Source organism: Schistocerca gregaria, chromosome 2, assembly GCF_023897955.1.
Source record: "Schistocerca gregaria isolate iqSchGreg1 chromosome 2, iqSchGreg1.2, whole genome shotgun sequence".
NCBI classification, from domain to species: Eukaryota; Metazoa; Arthropoda; class Insecta; order Orthoptera; family Acrididae; genus Schistocerca; species Schistocerca gregaria.
Genome location: NC_064921.1, coordinates 311,468,062 through 311,491,921, shown reverse-complemented (window position 1 = coordinate 311,491,921; position 23,860 = coordinate 311,468,062). Strand labels below are relative to the sequence as shown.

Genomic DNA, 23,860 nt, shown 5'->3' with positions numbered 1-23,860 from the left:
TATTTACTGAAAAAGACCTGTGTCGCTTGGTCTTCGTTTCCCTTTATTTTCCGAATATAAAATAAATTATTCAAAGCATATTCTCGTAAACTGTATTTGGTATTTTGGTCTCAGGTACAAATATTTATTATTTCTGCGATTTTGCAACGTGCAGTCCATGCGCCAAACGATTCTTTTTAATTGACTCCTAAACACTGGAATATTTGCCTTTGAGCTTTATTCATAGTCATACTAATCTTAACAGAAATTGTGGACTTTTAATGATAAGTGCTACGTTATTTGTAGTATGTAGAATTCGTGGTATGAATACTGAGCTGCCTTTTTCTTCAATATTTCCACTTTTACAAAGTTGTTTGGAAGCGTTTTTACGAGGACGTACCAGAAAAATTGAGCGAATTCTTATTCTTGGTTCATAATTGTATACATGATTTAACTATCTTTCTCCTGGATTTGCAGATTTTTTTGTTAAACTACGTCAGTTTTTGTTTTTAAAATTTTGCACTAACAAAACCATTATTTGTTTAAGTAATTTCTCTCTGTAACACGAAACACTTTTGCCAAGTGTTGTTTCTCTGCCTTTCTACGTACATACAATAAAAACTTCACATGGTTTGTGTAATGACTAATGACAGTGTGAAAATGACAGCACAATTCTGTCGAAACTAGTAATTGGAATAGAACTCTTATAATGAAGTGATCGTGGCTTTCACAATATATATATATATATATATATATATATATATATATATATATATATATATCGTTAGGTAGATTTCTTATGGTTAAAAGAAGTAAGAAACAAAACATTACTATTGCTTTATTTTAAGGAGGAGCTGACTTACAATTAAACATATTCAGAAAATTATAATTCTGACCATAGCTGTACGCCTCTTTATCAGAAACCAAAAACTTTCAGTAGACATACAGGTATTGTGTAAAATAATTATATTATTATAATTGTACTTACTTTTTCCATTGACAAGGACTTAATCTAATGATTCTGTAGTTGATAGTTCATCACCTTTTCATCGCATATTCCTCCACTTTTTAATATGTTGTACAACTTCCTTCAAAATAATAATGTCAATAGTTGCACTAGAAAGGAATAGAGATTTCAGATTAGACTGAAATCTGTGTATAGTAATAATTAGGAAGTTTCTCAGTTCCGTATTTTGTACTTCATTAAATGACCCATATAATAAATGGATAAAAATAAAATATCTAACTAAGCATCGTAATGCCATGAGGTGAAACTCTGGCAGTTAAATACCCAGTTCTATTTCAAACGCTATTGCTCTGGAACTTTATATTGCCTTCAATGAAAACGCAACAGTTGTCTCGTTAGTATCGCATTCCTAATGCTTAGACACAGTTACATATATCACAGGTTAAATAGTTAGGTGGTCAACAGCACCTGGATCGAAGTACAGTGAAATGAAGGCAGTGCTGCCAAAGAAGAGCTACTAAGCACAGCTTTCCGAAATTCCTTCACCATAGAAGATGAAGTAAATATTCTAGAATTCGAATCAAGAACAGTTGTCAACATGAGTAACGTAGAAGTAGATATCCCAGCAATAGTGAAGAAACTTATATCACTTAACAAAAGCAAGTTTTCCGGTCCATATTTTATACCAATTAGGTTACTTTCATAGTATGCTAATACAGTAGCTCCATATTTGACCATATACAACCGTTCGTTCGACGAAAGATCCGTATTCAAAGACGGGAAAGTTGCACAGGTCATACCAATATTTAAGAAGAGTAGTAGGAGTAGTACACTAAATTACAGAACCATATCAGTAAAGTCGATATGCAGCAGAAATTTGTAATATATATTGTGTTCGAATATGAATTACATCGAAGAAAACGGTCTATTGACACATTGTCAACATGGATTTAGAAAACACCGTTCTTGTGAAACACAACTAGCTCTTTATTCGCATTTAGTACTGAGCGCTATTGACTTGCGATTTCAGACTGATTCCGTATTTCTAGATTTACGGAAGGCTTTTGACACTCTACCACACAAGCGACTTGTAGTGGAATTCGGGAATATCGTCTCAGTTATGTGACTGGATTTATGATTTCCTGTCAGAGAGGTCACAGTTCGTAGTAACTGATGGAAAGTCATCGAGTAAAACAGAATTGATTTCTGGCTTTGTCCAAGGTAGTCTTATAGGCCCTTTGCTGTTCCTTATCTATATAAACAATTTTTGAGACAATATGAGCAGCCGTCTAAGGTTGTTTGCAGATGACGCTGTTGTTTATGGACTAATAAAGTCATCAGAATATAAAAACATTTTGCAGAGCGATTTGGAAAAGATATCTGAAAGTTGGCAGTTGATCCTAGATAACGAAAAGTGCGACGTCATCCACATTAGTGCTAAAAGGAATCTGATAAACTTTGGTTACACGATAAATCAGTCAAATCTAGAGGCCGTAAACTCAACTAAATACGTAAGAATTAGAAGTACGAACAACTTAAATTGGAAGGAACACATAGAAAATGTTTTGGGAAAAGTTAACCAAAGACTGCGTTTTAGTGCCAGCACTCAGAAAATGCAACAGGTCCACTAAATAGACAGCCTACACCACACCTGTCTGCGCGGTGTGCGGTACTTACCAGATATAATTGATGGAGTACGTGGGGAAAGTACAACGAAGGGCAGCACGTTTTGTATTATCGCGATGTAGGGGAGAGAATGTCACTGAAATGATACAGGATTTTGGGTGGACATCATTAAAAGAAAGACTTTCTTCGTTGCGGCGGAAACTTCCATGAAAATCACCAACCCTCCCGTCCTGAATGAGGAAATATTTTGTTGACGCCGACCTGCCTAGGAAGAAACCATCACTATGTTAAAATAAGGAAAATCAGTGCTCTTATAGATGTTCGTTTTCTCCCTGTACTGTACTAGATTAGAATAATAGATAATTATTGTTAAGGTGGTTCGATGAACCCTCTGCCAGGCACTTAAATGTGATATGCAGAGTGTCCATGTATATGTAGATGTAATTTACTTCTATGCTGTTGGTGCACTAACTTTTCATTAAGATACCAGCGATTTCAGTACTATTGAATTTAAAGATTCGAGGACAAAAATTTTCTGGAAGCATATAAACACACCGGCTCAAAAAAGGACAGTTTGACAAAATTCTGTAATTATTCTGTAATTCAATAAGTACATTATTTGCTTTAGTAAAACTAAAAAGAAGTATAATTTCCTTTTTACACTTTTCTTACTATTAATTTGATACGAGGTTATACTTTGTTTCCAGAAAGTATTAAATCATTCGTCTGGTAGCAAAAGTCCATTTTCTTCCATTGAAGGTCATAAGCACATTCACTATGCGAAGAGTTCCAGTGTTCTGTCCTAAGCATTTTGAAACATGTCCGTCAAATCATGGCCTGGCACGTCTCATATATCATTGCTATGTACTGACTTTAACGAAATCTTTATCATCCTACCGATTTATGAATTACTGATGGTGGTGGTTTTTGTGACTGCAAAGATCGAGTCACTGAATTTTCTTCTATCTTCGCAGTTATCTGCTTGTTCCTATATGTGCTGCGCTGTATGGATCTGATAAAGTCGAGGATGGACATCACCGCGGAATGAGGCAGGGGTCGCTGCTGGTCAGCCCACAGGGGGTGGCTTCTGAGGACCAGGTCGATCTGAGTAAGGGCAGTGACGCAGACACTGATCGTCAATTATGTGTTGAAGGGACCATGTCTTGTCATGTTAGACACCTGTGGGGCACGAGTGGTCATACCGCCACATACTGCATCAACATGCTAGGCGGTCACGGATTCTGCCAAAAAATGGAAGTATAACGAACTGTTCATGCGCTAGGCCGGTACAGGATAAATAATTTTTGCAAGCTGGTATCTTTACTGAAAGAACAGCTCGGTGTAATGTTATTTTTCGTTGGTAACGCTTTTCCCCGAGAGATATTTATCTCTGTTTTCTCTCGGAAAATTGGCTGCTGCTTATCGTTAAATTTTTTTTTCTTTCCCTCTTGTATGGGAGATGTGTGACATTCAGATTCCATACCACCTGACGTGAGCATTTCTCTCGCTCCGAAGATGGGTTGGTAGCTGACAGCGTGATGTAAAAATTTATCTAAAAGTGATAGCTTAGAGCGCCTTTTTCTAGAAATTTCAGACGATGGAATACAGTCCGTTGGGTGACGTAAAAACATATTTAATAAATGTGTGCCTGGAGCTCGGTTATCGCAATAAAAACATATCGAATAAGTAACCGCATGGAGCTCGGTTTCCTCAAAATTGTACATGCCATTACGCCATAAGGCAGCTCGTTAATTGTTATTATAAATATTTTATTTAAATCTTATCAAACATTATTGAGTGGAGCCTTCTTATGGTGGAGTATTCTTTTGCATGCGTTTTGCGCAGAGGGGAAGGATAAATTTTTGGACGCTGTGAATGGAGATGCAGATACATAGGTTTGGGGCTTATAGATGTGAAAAAGCAGGCATTCAGACTTGGGAAGCGTGCCACAAGCCTGATTCCCATCCACATTGGTAGCTGGTGACTGGCAGTTGGCACCACACTCCGCCGTGTGTATATCTCAACTCTTCGAATCATCACCTATGGTGAGATTATCTAGCAACACAGACAACAAAGAAAGTAAGCAGTTAGGTGTTTTTCGTCCTCTTGCTCGTATGCTTTATTAGGTTCTGTGATTTAACACCTAGTGAATGATTCGAGGGCTCACCCTTTACCGAGCAGGTTCTGCATTAGCAAACGGATTTATTAAGTCAATCTGCACACCACGGAGAGCCGGTGTGACCGAGCGGTTCTAGGCACTTCAGTCTGGAAGTGCACGACTATTACGGTCGCAGGTTCGAATCCTGCCTCGGGCATGGATGTGTGTGATGTCCTTAAGTTAGTTAGGTTTAAGTAGTTCTAAGTTCTAGGGGACTGATGACCTCAGATGTTAAGTCCCATAGTGCTCAGAGCCATTTGAACCATTTTGCACTCCCCGCGACGGTTATTCTCTTTTCGGGAATGATCAGTTCAGTGCACACTTCGGACAACCAACCTGTCTTGGGTTTAAGTTCACTTCAATGTTCATGATTGGTAGTACCTTTGACTTTAGAATTTATTGCTCAAGTTAATTTGTGGTCATAACTTTCTTGTTCATGTATGTGCTTATGAACAGCAACTATAATAAATCGGGCTATATTGGGCCAAGACTTGGAATTCACTATTTCTAATTAATTAAACTTTTAATGCTTTCTGTAAGAAACAAGGCCCGTAACTGATTTATGAGAGCCACTCTAGTCTCATGGTTCAATCTGTTGTGCGATGAATGCATTGCCCGCATCTCGTGGTCGTGCGGCAGCGTTCTCGCTTCCCACACCCTAGTTCCCGGGTTCGATTCCCAGCGGGGTCAGGGATTTTCTCTGCCTCGTGATGCCTGGGTGTTGTGTAATGTCCTTAGGTTAGTTAGGTTTAAGTAGTTCTAAGTTCTAGGGAACTGATGACCTAAGATGTTAAGTCCCATAGTGCTCAGTGAGATTTGAACCTTTTTTTTTTTTGTTCATTTCTGAATCAGGGTTCATATAGCGATATCCAGGTTTCGGTTGCTGCAACTGGTGCATATCATTTTAGCATCCAGAAGGCTTGTTAGCTCAGTTGGCATCTTACAGTTTAAATTTTACAGTTCTCAAGAAATCACTTGTGCTCCCTCTGAAATATTTTAATTCCAGAAGCGTACGTAGTTCAACGTTTACTGTCTCACGATATTTCAAAATGGCACAAAATCGACTATCAAATCGAAGACAGAAAGAAGCAGTGATCAGGTGGCAATCAATCAGAAGCTCTGAAAAAATGAGTAAGTAAGATTGCCTAAAGAGTGGTATGGAACAAGACAGAGAACCTCACAAAGTTTCAAGAGCCGACGTTCAAAAATTTGTCAAGAAACATGTTACTTCTTACAATTTATACTTCGTGAAGTAAGATGGGGAGAGGAAACGAGATGATTGGTGCTTGTAAACATCAGATCCTCTGGAAAACACTGTGTGGTGGCTTCCATAGTGCAGATGTAGTTGTAAATATAGAAAGATTAATTGTGCACACTGACAATCCAGTTTTGGCAACTCTTCAGTAGTGAATTTCAAAAGGGCACTCATTAATTATTAAAGCCCATGAAAAATGTATTACATGAGTGTCGAGAAAACAATAAAAACGTCCATTACCGTACCTGCGGCACAGACAGAGTAAAAGGAACACATAGTTACGAGATTTGTATCATTAGAAGCGTTTACAGCGGTTCCTACCTATGAAACAAAGCGAAACTTAAGTGAACTTTTATAGCTGGAAGAGACAGCAGCTGCAGTAACCGTGTAGCGCAATAAGCGATCAAATGCGTGTTTCGGACACCATGATCGCCAACATGTCCTCGCGCATGCACCTCGCACACACAAACACACACATACAGGCACACACTCACGCACACACACGCATTAAGACGGGTCGCGCCTGCGATGTTACTGCCGCCTGCGTCTGACGGCTACCCGCAGTGCAGTTCGAAACACGCGAACTGTGCTTCGCAGTGGCGTCTACATGCAGCGCCTGCTGCTCATCTGCATGCGAAATGCAGCGCCTGTATGTGACAAGGTAATCGTAGTACTTGTCAAGTGATAAAGTCCACACTCATGACAAGAACAAGGAAACGGGAAAGGTGCGAGTATTAGTTGTAAGGCCACTTACACACAGTTTATATTCAGTATTTTAGACAAGCGTGGGCACTTGAGTGAAAAAGGTGCACAGAGCCAATTTTGGCCTTCTAGACTTAAGCGTTGCTTATTGTAAGCGAAACAGATACCGTGAGGAGAAAACAGACCGCATCCTGCAGTGTATATTTTTACAACCGACTGTTGACGGGAACGTGCATCGAGATCTCAATGTGGCGTCCTACTATTTGGAATTTAACAGTTATAGTAATTCTGGAGACGATTAAAGAAAGTGAAAAGACAACTTCTTTACCTAAACTTAAATTACAAGATTTATGTTAAAATTCATGTGCTGTGGGTTGCAGGGGGTACCACCGCCATACCGCACCTCTCAGTTTTTTCTGGGAGGAAGAACAATTGTGTATTAGGTATTGGGCCTACAGACAATGCGTTGGACAAGATTTTAAACTGTATGTTTATACACCCAGGAAGCACACTTGCGAAATGAGAGATACATTTTACACTATAGTAACATCTGAAGCAAAGGTTGAAGGAAAACACTGAAAAATATTTCTTGCTGCGTATGGAGAGGGCAAATACAGCAAGGGAGGGCTTCAATAACTCTGAACAACACTAGAAAACTTATTCCTTACAGAGTTCTTGTACATTCCGCCACATATCGGAAAGTAACCCCAGAAGTTGTAGTCAATGAAGATGAGAGATATGTTGCCAAATATACCTGTAACTAAGAATGCGTTATCATATCTTTAGTGTCTGAAAATGCTGTCAGTTTAAGATATTTACTTCAAAGCTATTTGCAGTGAAAATGTGTAAGTGACAATAACAGACAGAACTTATTGTTGCCAAGCCACCTGTTAGAATACAAGCCAGGTCGTAATTATAGCTTTCTAATTGTACTGGTACTATCTGAATCTATAATTCGAGTATATAAAATAACGAAATATATCCCCATATTTAATGAGTGTGTTAACTGAAGAAGCTATTCAGATAATGCAGGAGATGACAAAGGAAATAGAAGCAAACTGTGACATGATACATTGTGTTGGATTTGCTGATGACATCGTGATAGTTGGGGACTCCGAAAAAGAAATGAATAGACTGTTTCAACTCCTATCAGATATCCTTAGAATATGAAAATAAAAAGTGAACAGTCAGGAAACGAAAGTAATGGTAGTAAGGGAAAACGTTAAGGGAAAGTAAAACCAATTAAAATATTGACGACGTCACAACTGACCAGTATTATAGTTCTGATATGTTGGTTGTATAAACACAGAGGACAAAGGCTGCTTAACGGAAAAGATAACAAAGACTGCACTGGCAGGAAAGGCATTTATGACTAATGATTGTTCTTTGCTTCTTCAACCACCAAAGATGTGGATACCTATGTCTGAAGATATTTTGCAAAATGGCATTTATGGAGTACAACGCTTTATTGAAGGGAATGTTGGACTCTGGGTGAACGGGAAAGGAATCAATCTCAAGTGCTGAAATTTGGATATGGCGAAAAATTACAGGAGAGGGCTGGAAGGTGAGATAAACCACCATCTAAGCCTTAAGGATAGTCAAAGAAAAGGCAGGATCACTAAAGGAAATAGAAACGAGAAAAGTAATGTGTATTGGACATATCATCATCAATATTCCTGAAGGGAAAGCGTTGGGAAAGAAAGAAAGAGGACGGCATGAGATGAAGTATTTGGAAGACAACAAGAATAGGATAGGACGTAACAATTACATGGAACTGAAACGAACAAACAGTGATAAAAGAGAGAGAGTTTGCATAGACATGTCATTAGCCTTCAGAATATGTGGGTATGTATGTGTATATAACCAAAGTATGTTTCCATGTTTGCAGTAAACAAAGAACTGCTTTCATTTTAAAAGAAAGTATATAATTTTTGGCTCAAGTGTCCACATGTAATACACTTAAAAATTGATGTACGAGTTTCATTTGCATGCAGAATTCGCCTACTGTATGTGACTAGGTAATAGGAGAAGTTGATACACGATAACTTTTAGCCGTAAAGCATGTACATATGAGCCAATGAGATTGATGTGTTACTTCTATTGATACTTATTTCTGCTTACAGTAAGTTACTAAGAAATTAGGTTACACAGATGACAAGCAACTGAAACAAATTGGGACGAAGACAAAGCCCTACAAAGCAATGGCTGTCATAACTTCCGTATACGAAAACATGTACCAACGAATTCAGGTTACTGCGACATAAATTAATTTTCATTATTAATGTGGTTCAAAATTGTTTCGAATCATCGTACTCCAGGTGTAACCAAATTGGCAGTTAAGTTCCTCCTGTAAACATCGCATAACACAATCCAGCGATATGTATAACATGTGGAAGTAATAAATTTCTATATTTTTCACTAACATTTCATGATGAAAAGGAACATTAATTATTTAATATTTTGCCCTACAGCAAATAGTACAATGTTCAGAATGATTTTAAAAAACTTTGAAATTTGCATAACATGTGACAGAGCTCCGTTAAATTGGCACCTTATATCAAAGCTCGATTTTACTGTTACGGTAGACAGACGGTCAACAACAAACTAATAAATGACGGTGGTCTGCGGAAAATGTGTGGTGTGCACCCTTATAGATTGTGATGCTCCATAGTGCCGAGATATGACATTACCTTAATATTCTGGAAGAAATAAACCACCAAATTACATGGACTACGAATACCTGCAGGGTCAATGGTAATGTTGCGAGAAAAATATCGATCATTTACCAGCACGAATTTCGGGACTGACGTCGAAAATGCACCGAAAATGCCCTACATTGAATTAACTTTTAGAAACGCTGGCTCTTTCTCTGCATTTTCGTTTGCCTGAAAATTAATAAATTGCTAAATGTGTAGTCGTATTTCTAACTGTTGTTTTCCGTAGCTGTCTCCACCGGTTTCGAACTATGATTACATGGAAAAGTAATGTTCTGTATTGGATACCAAATTACGAAAAACGTTTTAACAGAATGTATTTAAATTAACAAACATCGTAACAATAAATAACGCAACATTTTAATGAGAGAGTGTTCTTCCAACAAAGGTATCTTGAGTGAAGTTGTTTCATGTGGGATTAATTGGAAGCCTGAAGAAACACATATTGGATTTGAATAGTTGAAAGCTATGAACAGATTTCACGCAAATTTTACAAAAGACGACATCAGCATTTTGGGTGGAAACCCTTATGTTCGTTCCTAAATCCCAACTATGGTCACAAAAATTCAAATCACGTAACAGATATGACTTTAGCTACAATCTGAAGGCAACCACAATGGTTTCAGCACTGTACCGCCTACAGTATATTTTTATTATTATTTTACTTTGTGAAGCGAGTTTTGTGTGATGTATTATAGTTTCACGACTACTACACACATTTTCCTTAATTATTTGCCTGATGATAATAGTAATCCCAAAAAGGGACATTTACATATAAATGTGTTTACGCTAATTCATGAAGTTCGAAAAATTATTTTAGCAGCAGAATAATTCTGTAAAGTAACGTGAGTTATGTTTACTACCGAATGAAAGTAAACACGCAAAAATGTTTACGTTATGCTTCAAGTAAGTAACTACTGTTTTGTCACTTTTGGCTGTGAGGTCTCGTAATATTAGCATTTCTCTATTTGCACCTCACGAGGTACCGTTTCTTTCTGAAAGGCTAAGTCCTGTTTTAAGAATTATAGTTTCGTGTAAGTACCTATCATGAATGCATGTAGAGTGTAGTGAGGCGTCCTTCCACCATTTTCAGAGTTCATTTTAATTTGTTCACGTTTCTGATTGGGATATAAGAATAGTGACGTCTCTAGCCGTGCCTGGTATAGATGGTATTGTGTCAAGTTATTATTATTAGAACATTTCCTGCAGTGAAACTGAGCCCATATGGGCACCCATCCCCAGAGCGTCTTTGATGAAACGTAGCATAGCGTAAGGACATAATTCAAGGTCGACGAACAGATGCGTGCCACTGTGTTAGAAGAGTAGTATCAGTAACAAGAGCAGTATAAATTCTTTTGCGTTAACATAGATTGTAAATTAAGTTGTATTGTATTCGTTCCAGTCGTTCCGGGACGGCTCTGGGCCCAGTGTGGCTGCTATCAAACTAGTACAGGGGATCTTTCTTCACCTAGACTACGGGCCTGCCATCCACCTAAAGCTGCGGCAAAGAAATATTGCACTCTTAACCGCAGTCATGCCAACAGTTCAGTGACTGGCTTGGGCCACGGATAAAGCATTTTTTTTATTGCGTTATAGACATTGGAGCACGAGCCTTAGCGGGATTGTATAGCGGTAGGATAACAACGCTAAAATATTTTATTTCAAATTTTTCCATAAATCAACGTATGTAGAATGTAAAATTGTGATCCTATATAGAAGCCAACATAACGCGGTGGAAGACTTCGTTTTTAGCAGAATAGAGAAGTGTGAAAATTTTTATAAAACCACAGGCGTGAAATGTAGGTGCCTTTGATAATGTAAGGGACACTGCAACACAAGTACGTCGAAATTTTCAGATCGCTAAAAAGCTTGTGATGGGTACTCATTAAGAGATGAAAAGCAACAGACCCGATGCATGTTTTACTTTGTGAATGTGTCCATTTGAGCACACTTCATTGTAAACCGAGCACAGTCGCTGTTATAAGCCTCGCAGATACAGAAAGGTGTTGATGGGGACTTAACTAATTTGGATGTCAAGTTTCACATTCTGTATACAATCAAGTATCAATGTGAAGGACTGCTGTTTTTAGCTGGTGTATTTTTGTCTGAAATTGATAAATTCCACCGTCACCACTTATTCGTGACAACAGCATTGTTACTAAAGTAATTGGGGAATTATTAACTGCGTAGACGGAGCAGGTATAGGAGAAGATGAAAGCAGCAAACGAAATTTAAGAATAGCGAATAAATTATTGCAAAATTAAATAAAGCAAGCGTGGAGATATGAAAGAGTTATGAAGATGAAATTATGGACACCAAAATGTTACTAGAGAGGTAGATGATTTAAGTGAATTAAATAAAATAGCGATGGCGTTGACAGTAGAAGCTATGAAGAGATCAAATTCTAGAGAGACTTGGAAGAAGTGTGAAAGAAATCGAAATACTGATGTATATAAAGAAGACAAATGTTAACTTACGCCTGTCGAGGAATCGGAAGCGCCCCAGAAAACCAGAGTTGTTTCCTGGTGAGGAGTCGGAGTGCATGGCGAGGACCAGGGCCGGGCCCTGGCTGTATAGAGTGGTAGGCACGTCTCGCAGACCGCCGCACAGCACGCCAGACGCCACCGTGCGCTCGCTCACCTCAGCACGTGCAGCTGGTCCCAGCGACAGGAACACCTCCACGTGGTCTCCACGAGAACACCTGCACACAACACACTCGTATTGATTACGTCAGTCTTTGCTAGCTGACCACTGCATGAGCGGTAAGGGACAGGAACTCCTCCATCAGGCCACCACGAGAACACCTGCACACAAAGCACCTCATCGTGTGCTTACTAACATCATCACGAACACCTTCAGTTAAGGAATATGTACTTGATACGCCATACTGCCCCCTGTCATCAAAATTCTCGTAGTGCCGGGGAGACGTCCAAACGGTCACAGCAAGAACATCTATACATAATACACATACTTGATACATTGCCGTGTGCTCTATCACTACAGCAGGTGCAACAGTAGTCCGTGACAGGCACACATTCATGTGGTCGTTGCGCCATCACCTGGACGTAATTTATATGTACTGTTCTTTCAAATTCTAAAGGTGGCAGGAGTAAATACAGGGAGCTAAAGGCTATTTACAATTTGTGCAGAAACCAGATGGCCGTTATAAGAGTCGAGGGACATGAAAGGGAAGCAGCGGTTGGGAAGAGAGTGAGACAGGGTTGTAGCCTCTCCCAGATGTTATTCAATCTGTATATTGAGCAAGCAGTGAAGAAAGCAAAAGAAAAATTCGGAGTAGGTAATAAAATCCACGGAAAAGAAATAAAAACTTTGAGGTTCGCCGATGACATTGTAATTCTATCAGAGGCAGCAAAGGACTTGGAAGAGCAGCTGAACGGAATGGACAGTGTCTTGATAGGAGAATATAACATGCACATCAACAAAAGTCGGGTGATGCTGAGGGAAATAGATTAGGAAATGAGACACCTAAGATAGTAAAGGAGTTTTGCTATTTGGGGATCAAAATAACTGATGATGGTCGAAGTAGTGAAGATATAAAATGCAGAGTGGCAATGGCAAGGAAAGCGTTTCTGAAGAAGATAAATCTGTTAACATCGAGTATAGATTTAAGTGTCAGGAAGTCATTACTGAAAGTATTTGTATGTAGTGTAGCCATGTATGGAAGTGAAACATGGACGATAAATAGTTTGGACAAGAAGAGAATAGAAGCTTTCGAAATGTGGTGCTACAGAAGAATGCTGAAGATTAGATGGGTAGATCACATAACTAATGATGAAGTATTGAATAGAGTTGGGGAGAAGAGGAGTATGTGGCACACCTTGACAAACAGAAGGGACCGGTTAGCAGGACATATTCTGAGGAATCAAGGGATCACAAATTTAGCGTTGGAGGGCAGCGTGGAGGGTAAAAATCGTAGAGGGAGACCAAGAGATGAATACACTAAGCAGATTCAGAAGGATGTGGGTTGCAGTAAGTACTGGGAGATGAATAAACTTACACAGGATAGGGTAGCATGGAGAGCTGCATCAAACCAGTCTCAGGACTGAAGACCACTACAACAACAACAACGTGTCATAATGCGTTCTTTCTGCTCAAAGCATTCAATAGCACATAGCGAGAGGAATATCTTCATGTAGTCTTCACGGGAACGCATGTACCCAACGCATATGAACTGAGCATGTCATATGTTCCCTTACATCATCGTGTTTCTCAGGACACAGCGACAGGAATATCTCCACATTCCAGTATGAGAATAACCTACACACGACGCAAGTATGCTGAATATATCGTCTTCCGTTCCCTTAGCACAGTGTGAACACACATGTACTGCTTAGGTCATTCGCACAGTAGAGCCCAACTACAGGAAGGCCTCCATATTCTGCTACAGAGACACCTAGAATAACCTACGGTGCACTGTGTTCATTACACAACGCTAGCTCACCTCGGCTGTTGTAGCAAGAGCCACCGACTGCATCACCTCCATGTGATCGGTGTGAGAGCATCTGCATACAACACACCTGTACTAAACTCGTTAACGCCATGTGTAACTCAGAACTCCGAAAGAGGAACACTTCTATCTGGTTGGAATCGGAGAACTAAACCTGTATTGACTGCTCAAAGATGAAGAGGCAGCCACATAAAAAGCTGGGTTCAGCTCACTAACTAAGGCAGAAATAAAATTTAGGAGGTTATTACGACTGCAGCCATTCTATAGCATTATCCCAATATAGTCTATTATTCAAAGAGTTGTACAGCTAGACTTCAGCTATATTGTTGACCTACTAATTTAGCGTAAAGTGCAGTCGGCTAGCTGTTTAGGCAAATGGTGATTACTCGCCAGTCTACGCCTCAGAAAATTCAGCAATAGTGTAAATACGATAAAACACCAATAAGGTTCACATTGCGGAACAGGCTGTAGGGCGAATGGAGTTGGGCGGAAGTTGTGCAAGCATAGGTTCTTAACCAACTAGGGATTCCTTTGTTTTATCATCATAAAACCTTGTATGCCACAGCACGCATAAACAAACAAAGCAAGTACTAACGCTCAATCTTCCAAATTAGTTGACTTCTGACGCAACAACATAAATTTGGTAAAAATAGTTTCTTGCCTAGCAGTGATAAAATAAGACTTCAAAATCATATAAGAACCCACGATAGAAATGGTTCAAATGGCCCTGAGCACTTTGGGACTTAACTTCCCAGGTCATCAGTCCCCTAGACCTTAGAACTACTTAGACCTAACTAACCTAAGGACATCACACACATCCATGTCCGAGGCAGGATTCGAAACTGCGACCGTACGGTCGCGTGGTTCCAGACTGTAGCGCCTAGAGCCGCTCGGCTACTCCGGCCGGCCCCACGATAGACCGCTTAAACTAAAATACATGTAAAAATGTCATTAATAGGAAATATTGCATCACCCCACTGAAAGAAACATGTTTACTAACTGAGCACTATTTCCGCAACAACAACACTAGGTCATCAGATAGCACAACAAAACCCAACTGCAACCAGACACCTTCGGCATCTACATCTACATTTATATTCCGCAAGCAACCCAACGGTTTGTGACGGAGGGCACTTTATGTGCCACTGTCATTACCTCCTTTTCCTGTTCCAGTCACGTATGGTTCGCGGGAAGAACGGCTGCCGGAAAGCCTCCGTGCACAATCGAATCCCTCTAATTTTACATTCGTGATCTCCTCGTGAGGTATAAGTAGGGGGAATCAATATATTCGATATCTCGTCCAGAAAAGCACCCTTTCGAAACCTGGATAGCAAGGTACACCGCGATGCAGAGCGCCTCTCTTGAAGAGTCTGCCACTTGAGTTTGCTAAACATCTCTGTAGCGCTATCACGCTTACCAAATAACCCTGTGACGAAACGCGCCACTCTTCTTTGGATATTCTCTATCTCCTCCGTCAACCCGACCTGGTACGGATCCCACACTGATGATCAATGCTCAAGTATAGGTCGAACGAGTGTTGTGTAAGCCACCGCCTTTGTTGATGGACTACATTTTCTAAGGAATCTCCCAATGATGCACCAGACAAACAACACGTACAAAGAACATAATCTACCTCGACACATGAGATTCGTATACAGTCAACTATGAAGTTATATAGAATGGCAACAGCTAAATGTTGTCACTAGAATGCAACTAAATCGTAACATGACATTGCCATACTTTATCAACTACAAATACTGTAACATGACAAGAACTATGCCCCTTACATGAAGTCATTAAAGATCACCTAACTCACGTTGAGCGAACAGTAGGGCTGAACAAAAATGACTGACAAGGCACAATGCATCTTGTAGAGGGTATAGTATGGACGTACCGGAATAAATAATGTAGGGTGATGGTTTTAAAGTAGTTCACATGACATGAATACTTTGTGGAAACGAGTCGATTTACTGGACGCTAGTTTACCCCAGGGAGTTGACCGTGGCCGGCTGGGGAACAGTGAAGGTAAGCAACAATAGGCAGCTTAGGGCGGCTCAAGCTCTGAGAAATCGGTAACGCGGCGCGGCCTCCAGCCACCTTGGGATGAGTGACAGAATGGATGGTTGACCCCGACCCCATGCTGCTGTACCGGAAGCAGATGGAGAACTTGTACGCCTGTTGATAAATGTACGTCGTCCCGTTTTCAGAGAAACATGCGAGAAAGCTGCGCAAAGCTATGGTGGAGAGGTCAACAGAGGTCAAAATATACGTGTTTGTGGCTTATAGCAACTTCACGCTGAAGTAAATAAGGTGAAGAGCGACAGAATCAAATACGCTGGCCTCTGATGGGAACGTAGGACCGAGGAATTTGAAGTACTGTCCTGGGAGTCTGGGTGCAGACGCTAACCTTGATGGGTGGCCTGGGAGGAGCAAAATAGGAGTTTTGAGAGGAAGGGAAATATTGTGGGAAATTGTTCACTTCCCAGAGCAAGCATTGGTCATCACTGGGAAGCGACGCATAATTAATGCGACTTGCGCTGCAATTGGCATAAGTGATTTTGCTGGAGGGGAGACAGAGGCGAAGAGCGGACTGGGAGAAGTCTCTGTAGAGACCTTCCGTTCCCAGCTTACCTAGAGTGTGGACGTGGCGTTCTTTACTCAGCTTGCCTGAGAGAGAGTGAGCATGTCTGCAGTTTAGGACTTAGAAAATGGAACGATTGAGCTTGGAGATAGGAAGTTTTGGTTCAGCTATGTACTGAGCAAGTTAGCTAGGAGTGAATAGACGAGCGCAGCCTTGCAGCACCACGAGGTCGGCCGACGTCCGCACAACGACACCGCTCCGCCACGCTGAATCGGTGATATTGCGTCCTCTCCGGCCACTGATTAATTTTGTTGGATCACATCAGCAAAGTTTCCACTAGGGTTTCATGGGCCATGTCTTGTAGAATTCTTCTCGCACTTCGTATTACGCCAGGGTCAGTTGATAGGAATTACTTTTGATTTATTGCGCTTTACTCCACGCAAACGCAATTTACTACCACTGCCTGTTAGGAGAGTCATGTAATGTGATGATTGACGGTCGTGAGTTAAAAATAAAACTGTGCTAATCGACTCCATCTGTTTTCAATCAAGTAGTTGAAATCCCAAGTAACTTTCTTAATTACTTGTATGTTCAACATTTGCATCTGGTGTTCAATAGCTGAATATAACATCAATGTGCACCCCTTTTTAATTAAAAAGGATCAGTTCTGAATCAATTAATGTCAACACTGCCACCGCAGTTCAATCAGGAGTCACAGGGTAAGTACTTTCTTTGCGTTATCCGACATTGCTGCTGTTTTGCACTCTCTGTTCATCCGTTAGTCAATTACCTGGTGTGAACACACACCAAAACCAGATAAGTGACGGGTGGGGTGTTACACTCAGAGCACACAACGGCATCGCCGTGCCTTTTCAGTTCAAATACAACTGTATAAGCTACCATTCTAGAAATGTAGGAGCAGCAACGGTCCCACTGTACTTTGACAATTCACCTCTTGGTCACAGACAGGGGCCAGTACAAATGCAACTCAGCACCACTCAATGGCGAAAGTCACTCTTGAGCCCACCTTCTCCGTTATCTCTTTCGTCCATCCTCGCTAGCTTCCAGGTAGTGTAAATTCTAGGCATACGGACGAAAACGCCATCTACTGCTGCAGCCTAATGAAATTACAGCAGGCCACACCCCACGCCGCACATTGTGCCAACTCATTTCAAAATCTGGAGAGACTAGAAATAGAGAAAGTCGTACGCTATAATTTAAATCCCGTGAAACTTTGTATATACTGCACTGCTGCATACGTGTCCAATGCTACTGTGGAATTCCAGTCTCAAGTCAATATGATACGTGCCATGACAGTTGCCAGTAAAGAATGTACGGTGAGTTCATGATAATTTTGGCCGATGTAATTACGTATCCCGATGTACAACTAAGCTATGACTACAAAATTTCTTCTGCGGGGCTCCACTTTTGAAAATGGGTCTTCTACTACGTTAATAATATAGTTAGTGACTTAAAATGTATTTGAGTGAGCATATTTTCGAATTTTTATTGGTTAATCATTTTTTTAAAGTCTGTTAGTGCCACATGGTAAAAATGGATCCCCAATTATTGCAGATACCTCATAAACTACTCTCTTCACAAAAAATGTCATTAGGATGTTCTGCAGACCTGTTTCGGAGCTACTCCGAACTGTGATAATAACTTTTTAAATTATGCAAATAATTTTTACAGCATTAAAAATTTTCCTAGAAATATTGTTCGTTTCACGAGATTCTGTAGAACTGTTAAAATTTTGTACACAGGACTCTATAACTATAGCATGTGTATCAATATCTCTGAAGGAAAGTATATTTGTCGAAAGTTAGGTGTCAACTTCAGCGCACTCACAATATTCTGCAATAATGCTCGATAACGACATCAGTCCAATCAGTTTTGATGCATGGATATGTCATAATCAAAGCTACTGCTTGGCTGATTGATCAGCTACCTGTAAATGCGCTGGAAGTTCTGAATAAGGATATCTGGTGTTATTTACACTGGAATATACTCTTTAGTGTACGAGGCATGAAGTATTCTATCAGTTTCTGACATCTTAAGATATCACGGAAGTGTAGAAAATGAAAACTGCAGAAGTTAAACAGATGCTTCTAGTACCATCTCCCAATGGAAACCCGACAGTGACCCTTCTGAAAGCGATAGTGACACAAGCGACGAATGTGACTACGATTTCGACTGAAAAGATGTAGAATATCGAATAAAGCATTTCACTACGGCAATTTAGACTTCTAATCCGTTATCAGCGACCTCAAAATACTTTACTCTGAGGCGACCAAAGTCGTGGGATACCTGATAATATCGTGTCGGTCCTCCTGGCCGGTGCAGTGCTGCGGCTCGACGTGCCATGAACTCAACAAGTCGCTGGAAGTTCCCTGCAGTGATATTCAGCCGGCCATAATTGCGAATGTGTTGCCTCTGCAGGCCTTTGTGAACGAACCGACCCCTCGATTGTGTCCCGCCGGCCGTTATGGCCGTGCGGTTCTAGAAGCATTAGTCTGGAACCGCGGTGATGTTACGGTCGCAGGTTAGAATCCTCCCTCGGACATTTTGCCGCACTGTCCTAAAGGATACGTTGGTGGTACGTCCCACATTGATTTCTATGGTTATTTCAAGGAGTGTTTCTTTTCTGTTATTACTGCGCAAACGCCACCGCTGTCGGTCGGTAAGCGAAGGTCGTCGGCCACTGTGTTGCCCGTCGTGAGAGGCAATGCCTCCAATTTGATACTGTCTGGGTATTTTTGACACTGTTGATCTCATAATACAGTGTTCCCTAACGATTTCCGAAATGAAATGATCCATGCATCTAGCTATAACTTCCACTCTGCGATCAAACTCTGTTAATTCGTGTCGTACGGTAGTAATCACGTCGGACACGTTTTCAGACGAATCATCTGATTAAAAATGACATCTTCGACAATGATCTGCTCTTTTATACGTTGTGTATGCGATACTATCGCCATATGTATACGTGTTCAAAAACTCTGTATAAATCTGAAAACTGATTAAACCACGGAATACTGTAGATAGATACAAATTGACACACATGCTTGGAATGACATAGGGTTTTATTAGAACCAAAAAAATACAATAGTTCAAAAAAGTGTCCAACAGATGGCGCTTCTTCTGACCAGAATAGCAATATTTAGCATAAAAAAGTGAGACAAAGCAAAGACGATGTTCTTTACAGGAAATGCTCAATATGGTCACCTCCAATAGATGTAGTCGAGGAATAATGTTGTGAACAGCACTGTAAAGCATGTCCGGAGTTATGGTGAGGCATTGGTGTCGGATGTTGTCTTTCAGCATCCCTAGAGATGTCGGTCGATCACGATACACTTGCGACTTCAGGTAATCCCAAAGCCAATAATCGCACGGCCAAGCATGACGAAAGTGGCGGCTGAGCACAGAAGCAACACGAAACGACGCGCGCAAGAAGTCTTTCACACGTCTAGCAATATGGGGTGGAGCGCCATCCTGCATATACATTGTACGTTCCAGCACGTGTTTATCAGCCAGGCTGAGGATGATGCGATTCTGTAACATATTAGCGTATCTCTCACTCGTCACGGTAGCAGTTACAAAACCAGAATCACGCATTTCCTCGAAGAAAAAAGGCCCAATAACGGTAGATGTGGTAAATCCAATCCATGCCGTGACTTTCTCGTCGTGCAATGGAGTTTCCACGACAGTTCTAGGATTTTCGGTGGCCCACATTCTGCAGTTGTGGGCGTTGACAGACCCTCGGAGCGTGACATGAGCTTCGTCGGTCCATAACACGTTCCTTAACCAATCGTCATCTTCCGCCATCTTTTGAAACGCCTACACCGCAAATGCCGTCCGCTTCAATAAATCGCCAGGTAACAGTTCATGATTCTGATGGATTTTGTACGGATAGCATCGGAGGGTACGCCTCAGTGCCAACCAAACAGTAGAGTATATAATGCCGGTGCGACGTGCGACTGCACGAGCGCTGACTTCTCCGTGCATGGACGAACCCGCTACACTCTCCATTTCTTCCTGAACTGTCTCAGCACCATTACGCCTTGTGTGCGGTGGGCCACTACGGTGTCTATCGTCTAATCAACCCGTGGCTTCGAACTTCGAAATCATTCTCGCCACAGCTGCATTTGTCAACGGACGTTTACCCGTTCGAATCCCCTTCCTATGGCGATAGGATCGTAACGCTGAACTAGCAGAGTCCCCGTTCTGATAATCCAGTTCACTAAAAGCGACTTTTCAGGTAACGTCAACATGCTGCGACTGCTGGCGCATCTGATTCTCTCTCTCATTACAGCTCCTTTTATACACGATTGTCATGCACAGTCACTGAAGTTTTGCTGTCCAATGCCATCTGCCGGACATTTTGTGAACTTTGTTTTTTTTTCAGCTCTAATAAAACCCCATGCCATTCCAAGCATGTGTGTCAGTTTATGTCTCTCTATCTACAATATTGCGTGGTTTATTAAGTTTTCAAATTTATACTGACTTTTTGACTACCCGGTACATATCACTACTCCATTACTTTAATCACTTCAGTGTGTACCCGTGACTTTACCGGAAACCGTTAATATTGTAATTTTTTATCCGCCAGTTTGAATTTTTTTTATTCCTGTCTCGGATTCCTAATCAGCGACCAAAGAATCTGCAAAGTATTTAGTTGGCTGGGATTTTCTACCCATTTTTGTGTTTCGTCCGGATGACAGTGTGCGCTGGAGCAAAAGTGAGGCTGGCCGGCGTGCCATCGTGGCCCTGCCGTAGAACAAAGCCGTGCTGTCGCCAAGCTGATGCGGCCGCTTTGGTCAGGTGCTTCAGACTGACTTTCACTTTGCCAGCACGAAACTCGCGGTTCACCTACGCTCTGCACTCGCCGAAAAAAAAGAAAAACTAAAAATAAAAAGCCGATGCGTGCAACTTCAGCGCGCCTGGGAGCATGAACAGTGCCGACCCGGCTGCAGGGCAGGCGGGCGGGAATTCGAGCGTGTTGTGATATACTATTTCACACCACAGGATGGAATGGCGAATACAGTTTCTCTGCCTTAGATCAACTGACGCCGTAGCGACAGGGAAGGCATCGAGTGACAAAATTGAAGCAAAATTCATTTTGTCAGTCACGAAAACAGCAGACACTCTACAACGGATTAAACGCTCAGAAAGAATGACTCTTTTGAGAGAATTCGGTACATAAGTTTATTATTTATACGTTGTGTTTGATTAAGAAGGACAAGTGTGTGGATCTCGTGTAATTCATGCATATTACCAAGGTATCTCAAAGTCAAGCTATCTGGATCCAGAGTCGATTACACGAGCAAGTAATATACGTACACGTAAAGAGGAAGAAAATCAACATAATTCGTCAGCATTAACAGCCTGACGTTTCTGTACTTTCTATCAACGTGGAACAAAAAAGGTAAAATGCTTAAAATCTCACACCAATCACCCTACCACAACAGGTTTGTAGAAAATATGGTTATACCTATATAATGACATTACACTCCGTCTCCAGCATTGTTGTAGGCAATCTGATAAAATTCCATAATATTCCGAGCTTATCTCAATGCCTTAAAGATGAAGTACTGAGGAAAAGTGGCCCTGACATCATAAATGAATCGGTAGAGTGTAGAGTGAAAGTTGTATGCCTCATCTTGTAAGGAAACGTATATTGGCATGTAATTAGTTGATTGTAAGCCAGTGGGAAAAATGCAAAGTACGCATAGTCTTCCCAGATAGGAAGCGTGACAATTAAACGTAAAGCGTGTCACAGTTAACCATAGCTGTACGAGGTCGAAATGCTGCTGAAAGCTTGTGTACTGACCACTCCTTCTGTAGAAACACGTGACATAATGACACTTCTGCAACTCTTTTTATCTTTAAAAATTGTATTGGATCGCTTCACACAACCCAAACTTGTCAGCATGAAGAAAACTGCTTAAAAATGCGCCTAATTTTAGGAAAATTGCAAGACAGTAAGGATTGAAAATCCACGTCAGCTAGAGAGTACGGAACTTTTAATTTAATCTAATCAAGTGAACTACTGACAATGAATAACACGGAGAAATGTTTTCTAAACCGTATGAAAACTAAAATAAAATGACTCTTACCGACATTGGACTCAAATTTAATTGGAAAATGGTAGGAAGATGAAATGAATAACGGTTCCATATCTGGGCTGCTTGAAAGAACAATATAATTGAGACAAATATTTTAGAGTCTTAATTCAGTGAGCTAGATACATAACCATATAAGTTAATTGCGAGATGCTCAGAAGATGGACTGCGCTACCACCTGAGCTAAACTTATATTCATGGAGTACCACCAGAGGTCGTCACATGAGAGCCGGGAAGAAAAACCTCTCCAATATAAGTTCTCTCCTGAACGCTCACTGACCCCAAGCTCTACTTAAAGAGGAGACAGAATAATGCAGCCAATCTAACGAACGAAAGTGGTTCCTCTTCTACGAAAAAAACATGGGAAAGAGGCAGAAAATTACGACTCAAACGCTGCAAGAAAAAAAAAACCTTTGCCATCATGGAGTTGGTACTTGTTTCCAGCAGTGTCTCCGTCTCTCCAATGGTCAGCACTGACCGCATCCCATCTGGTTGAGGGTTGTGGGTTGCGGGTTGCAGGGACGCTCCTTCAGATTGGACAATCTGTAATTTAAGACGGAAGGAACGGACGGCCTTAGGCTAGGGAACCGCCAATAGGCGGATCCTCCTTGATGTTCAGAAATGAAAGTTTCTCCCTTAAGCACCCTCAGTGGAAAGCTGAGGTGACCGGTGGCACCATACCTGCGGCAAGTAGTTTAGTGCCAGGAACTGTCCACAGTGAGCACTTCGGGAAATAACACACGTTTTCGTGAAAATTTGTTGCGGTGCAGGAAGAGCTCGTTCTCGGCTTTTGAGTCTACTAGAATAGCCGACACAATGTTACCATCGAAGCCTCCTGATTCAGAACCTCTGGTGAGAAATCAAATACATCCCACTGCCAGAAAAAAGTTTTACAGCTCCCACAATGTTATCGCGTAATCGCAGCAGAGCTAAAACGAATGTACAAAGATATAATTGACAGTGAAGAGAAGATGAAATTCGATTTCGGAGGAACACCTAGTGAAGGATGTCACATACACACCGCTATGATGTTTTCCCCTGAGAAAAAAAATTCCTGGTCATGTATTGTCATCTCCTCTTCTTTTCCTCCATTCTTAATGTGACACTTCCAGCCCTGCTGCAGTAAGAGTGGTAATATGAGTATGACGTGAATTCCACTGATAAACGCAGAAGATAGTGCCGATACTGGAGAGGGTACATTGAAGGGCTTCATCACCAGTTGTCTGATGACTAGCTAGAAGAAGAAAATGGAGACGTTAAGAAAGGAATTAGAAATCCTGTATTAGTC

At 41.0% G+C, this 23,860-nt stretch overlaps 1 protein-coding gene across 2 annotated transcripts in view; it reads right to left on the bottom strand.

Moving 5' to 3' along the window:
* LOC126336137 (suppressor of lurcher protein 1-like) overlaps nucleotides 1-23,860 on the bottom strand; it is a 659,041-nt gene that overhangs the window by 261,782 nt on the left and 373,399 nt on the right. For both annotated transcript variants that reach the window (XM_049999628.1, XM_049999627.1), the window contains exon 5: nucleotides 11,879-12,102. In XM_049999628.1, coding sequence (XP_049855585.1) covers nucleotides 11,879-12,102 — 224 coding nt within the window. The remainder of the gene's footprint in view (nucleotides 1-11,878; nucleotides 12,103-23,860) is intronic.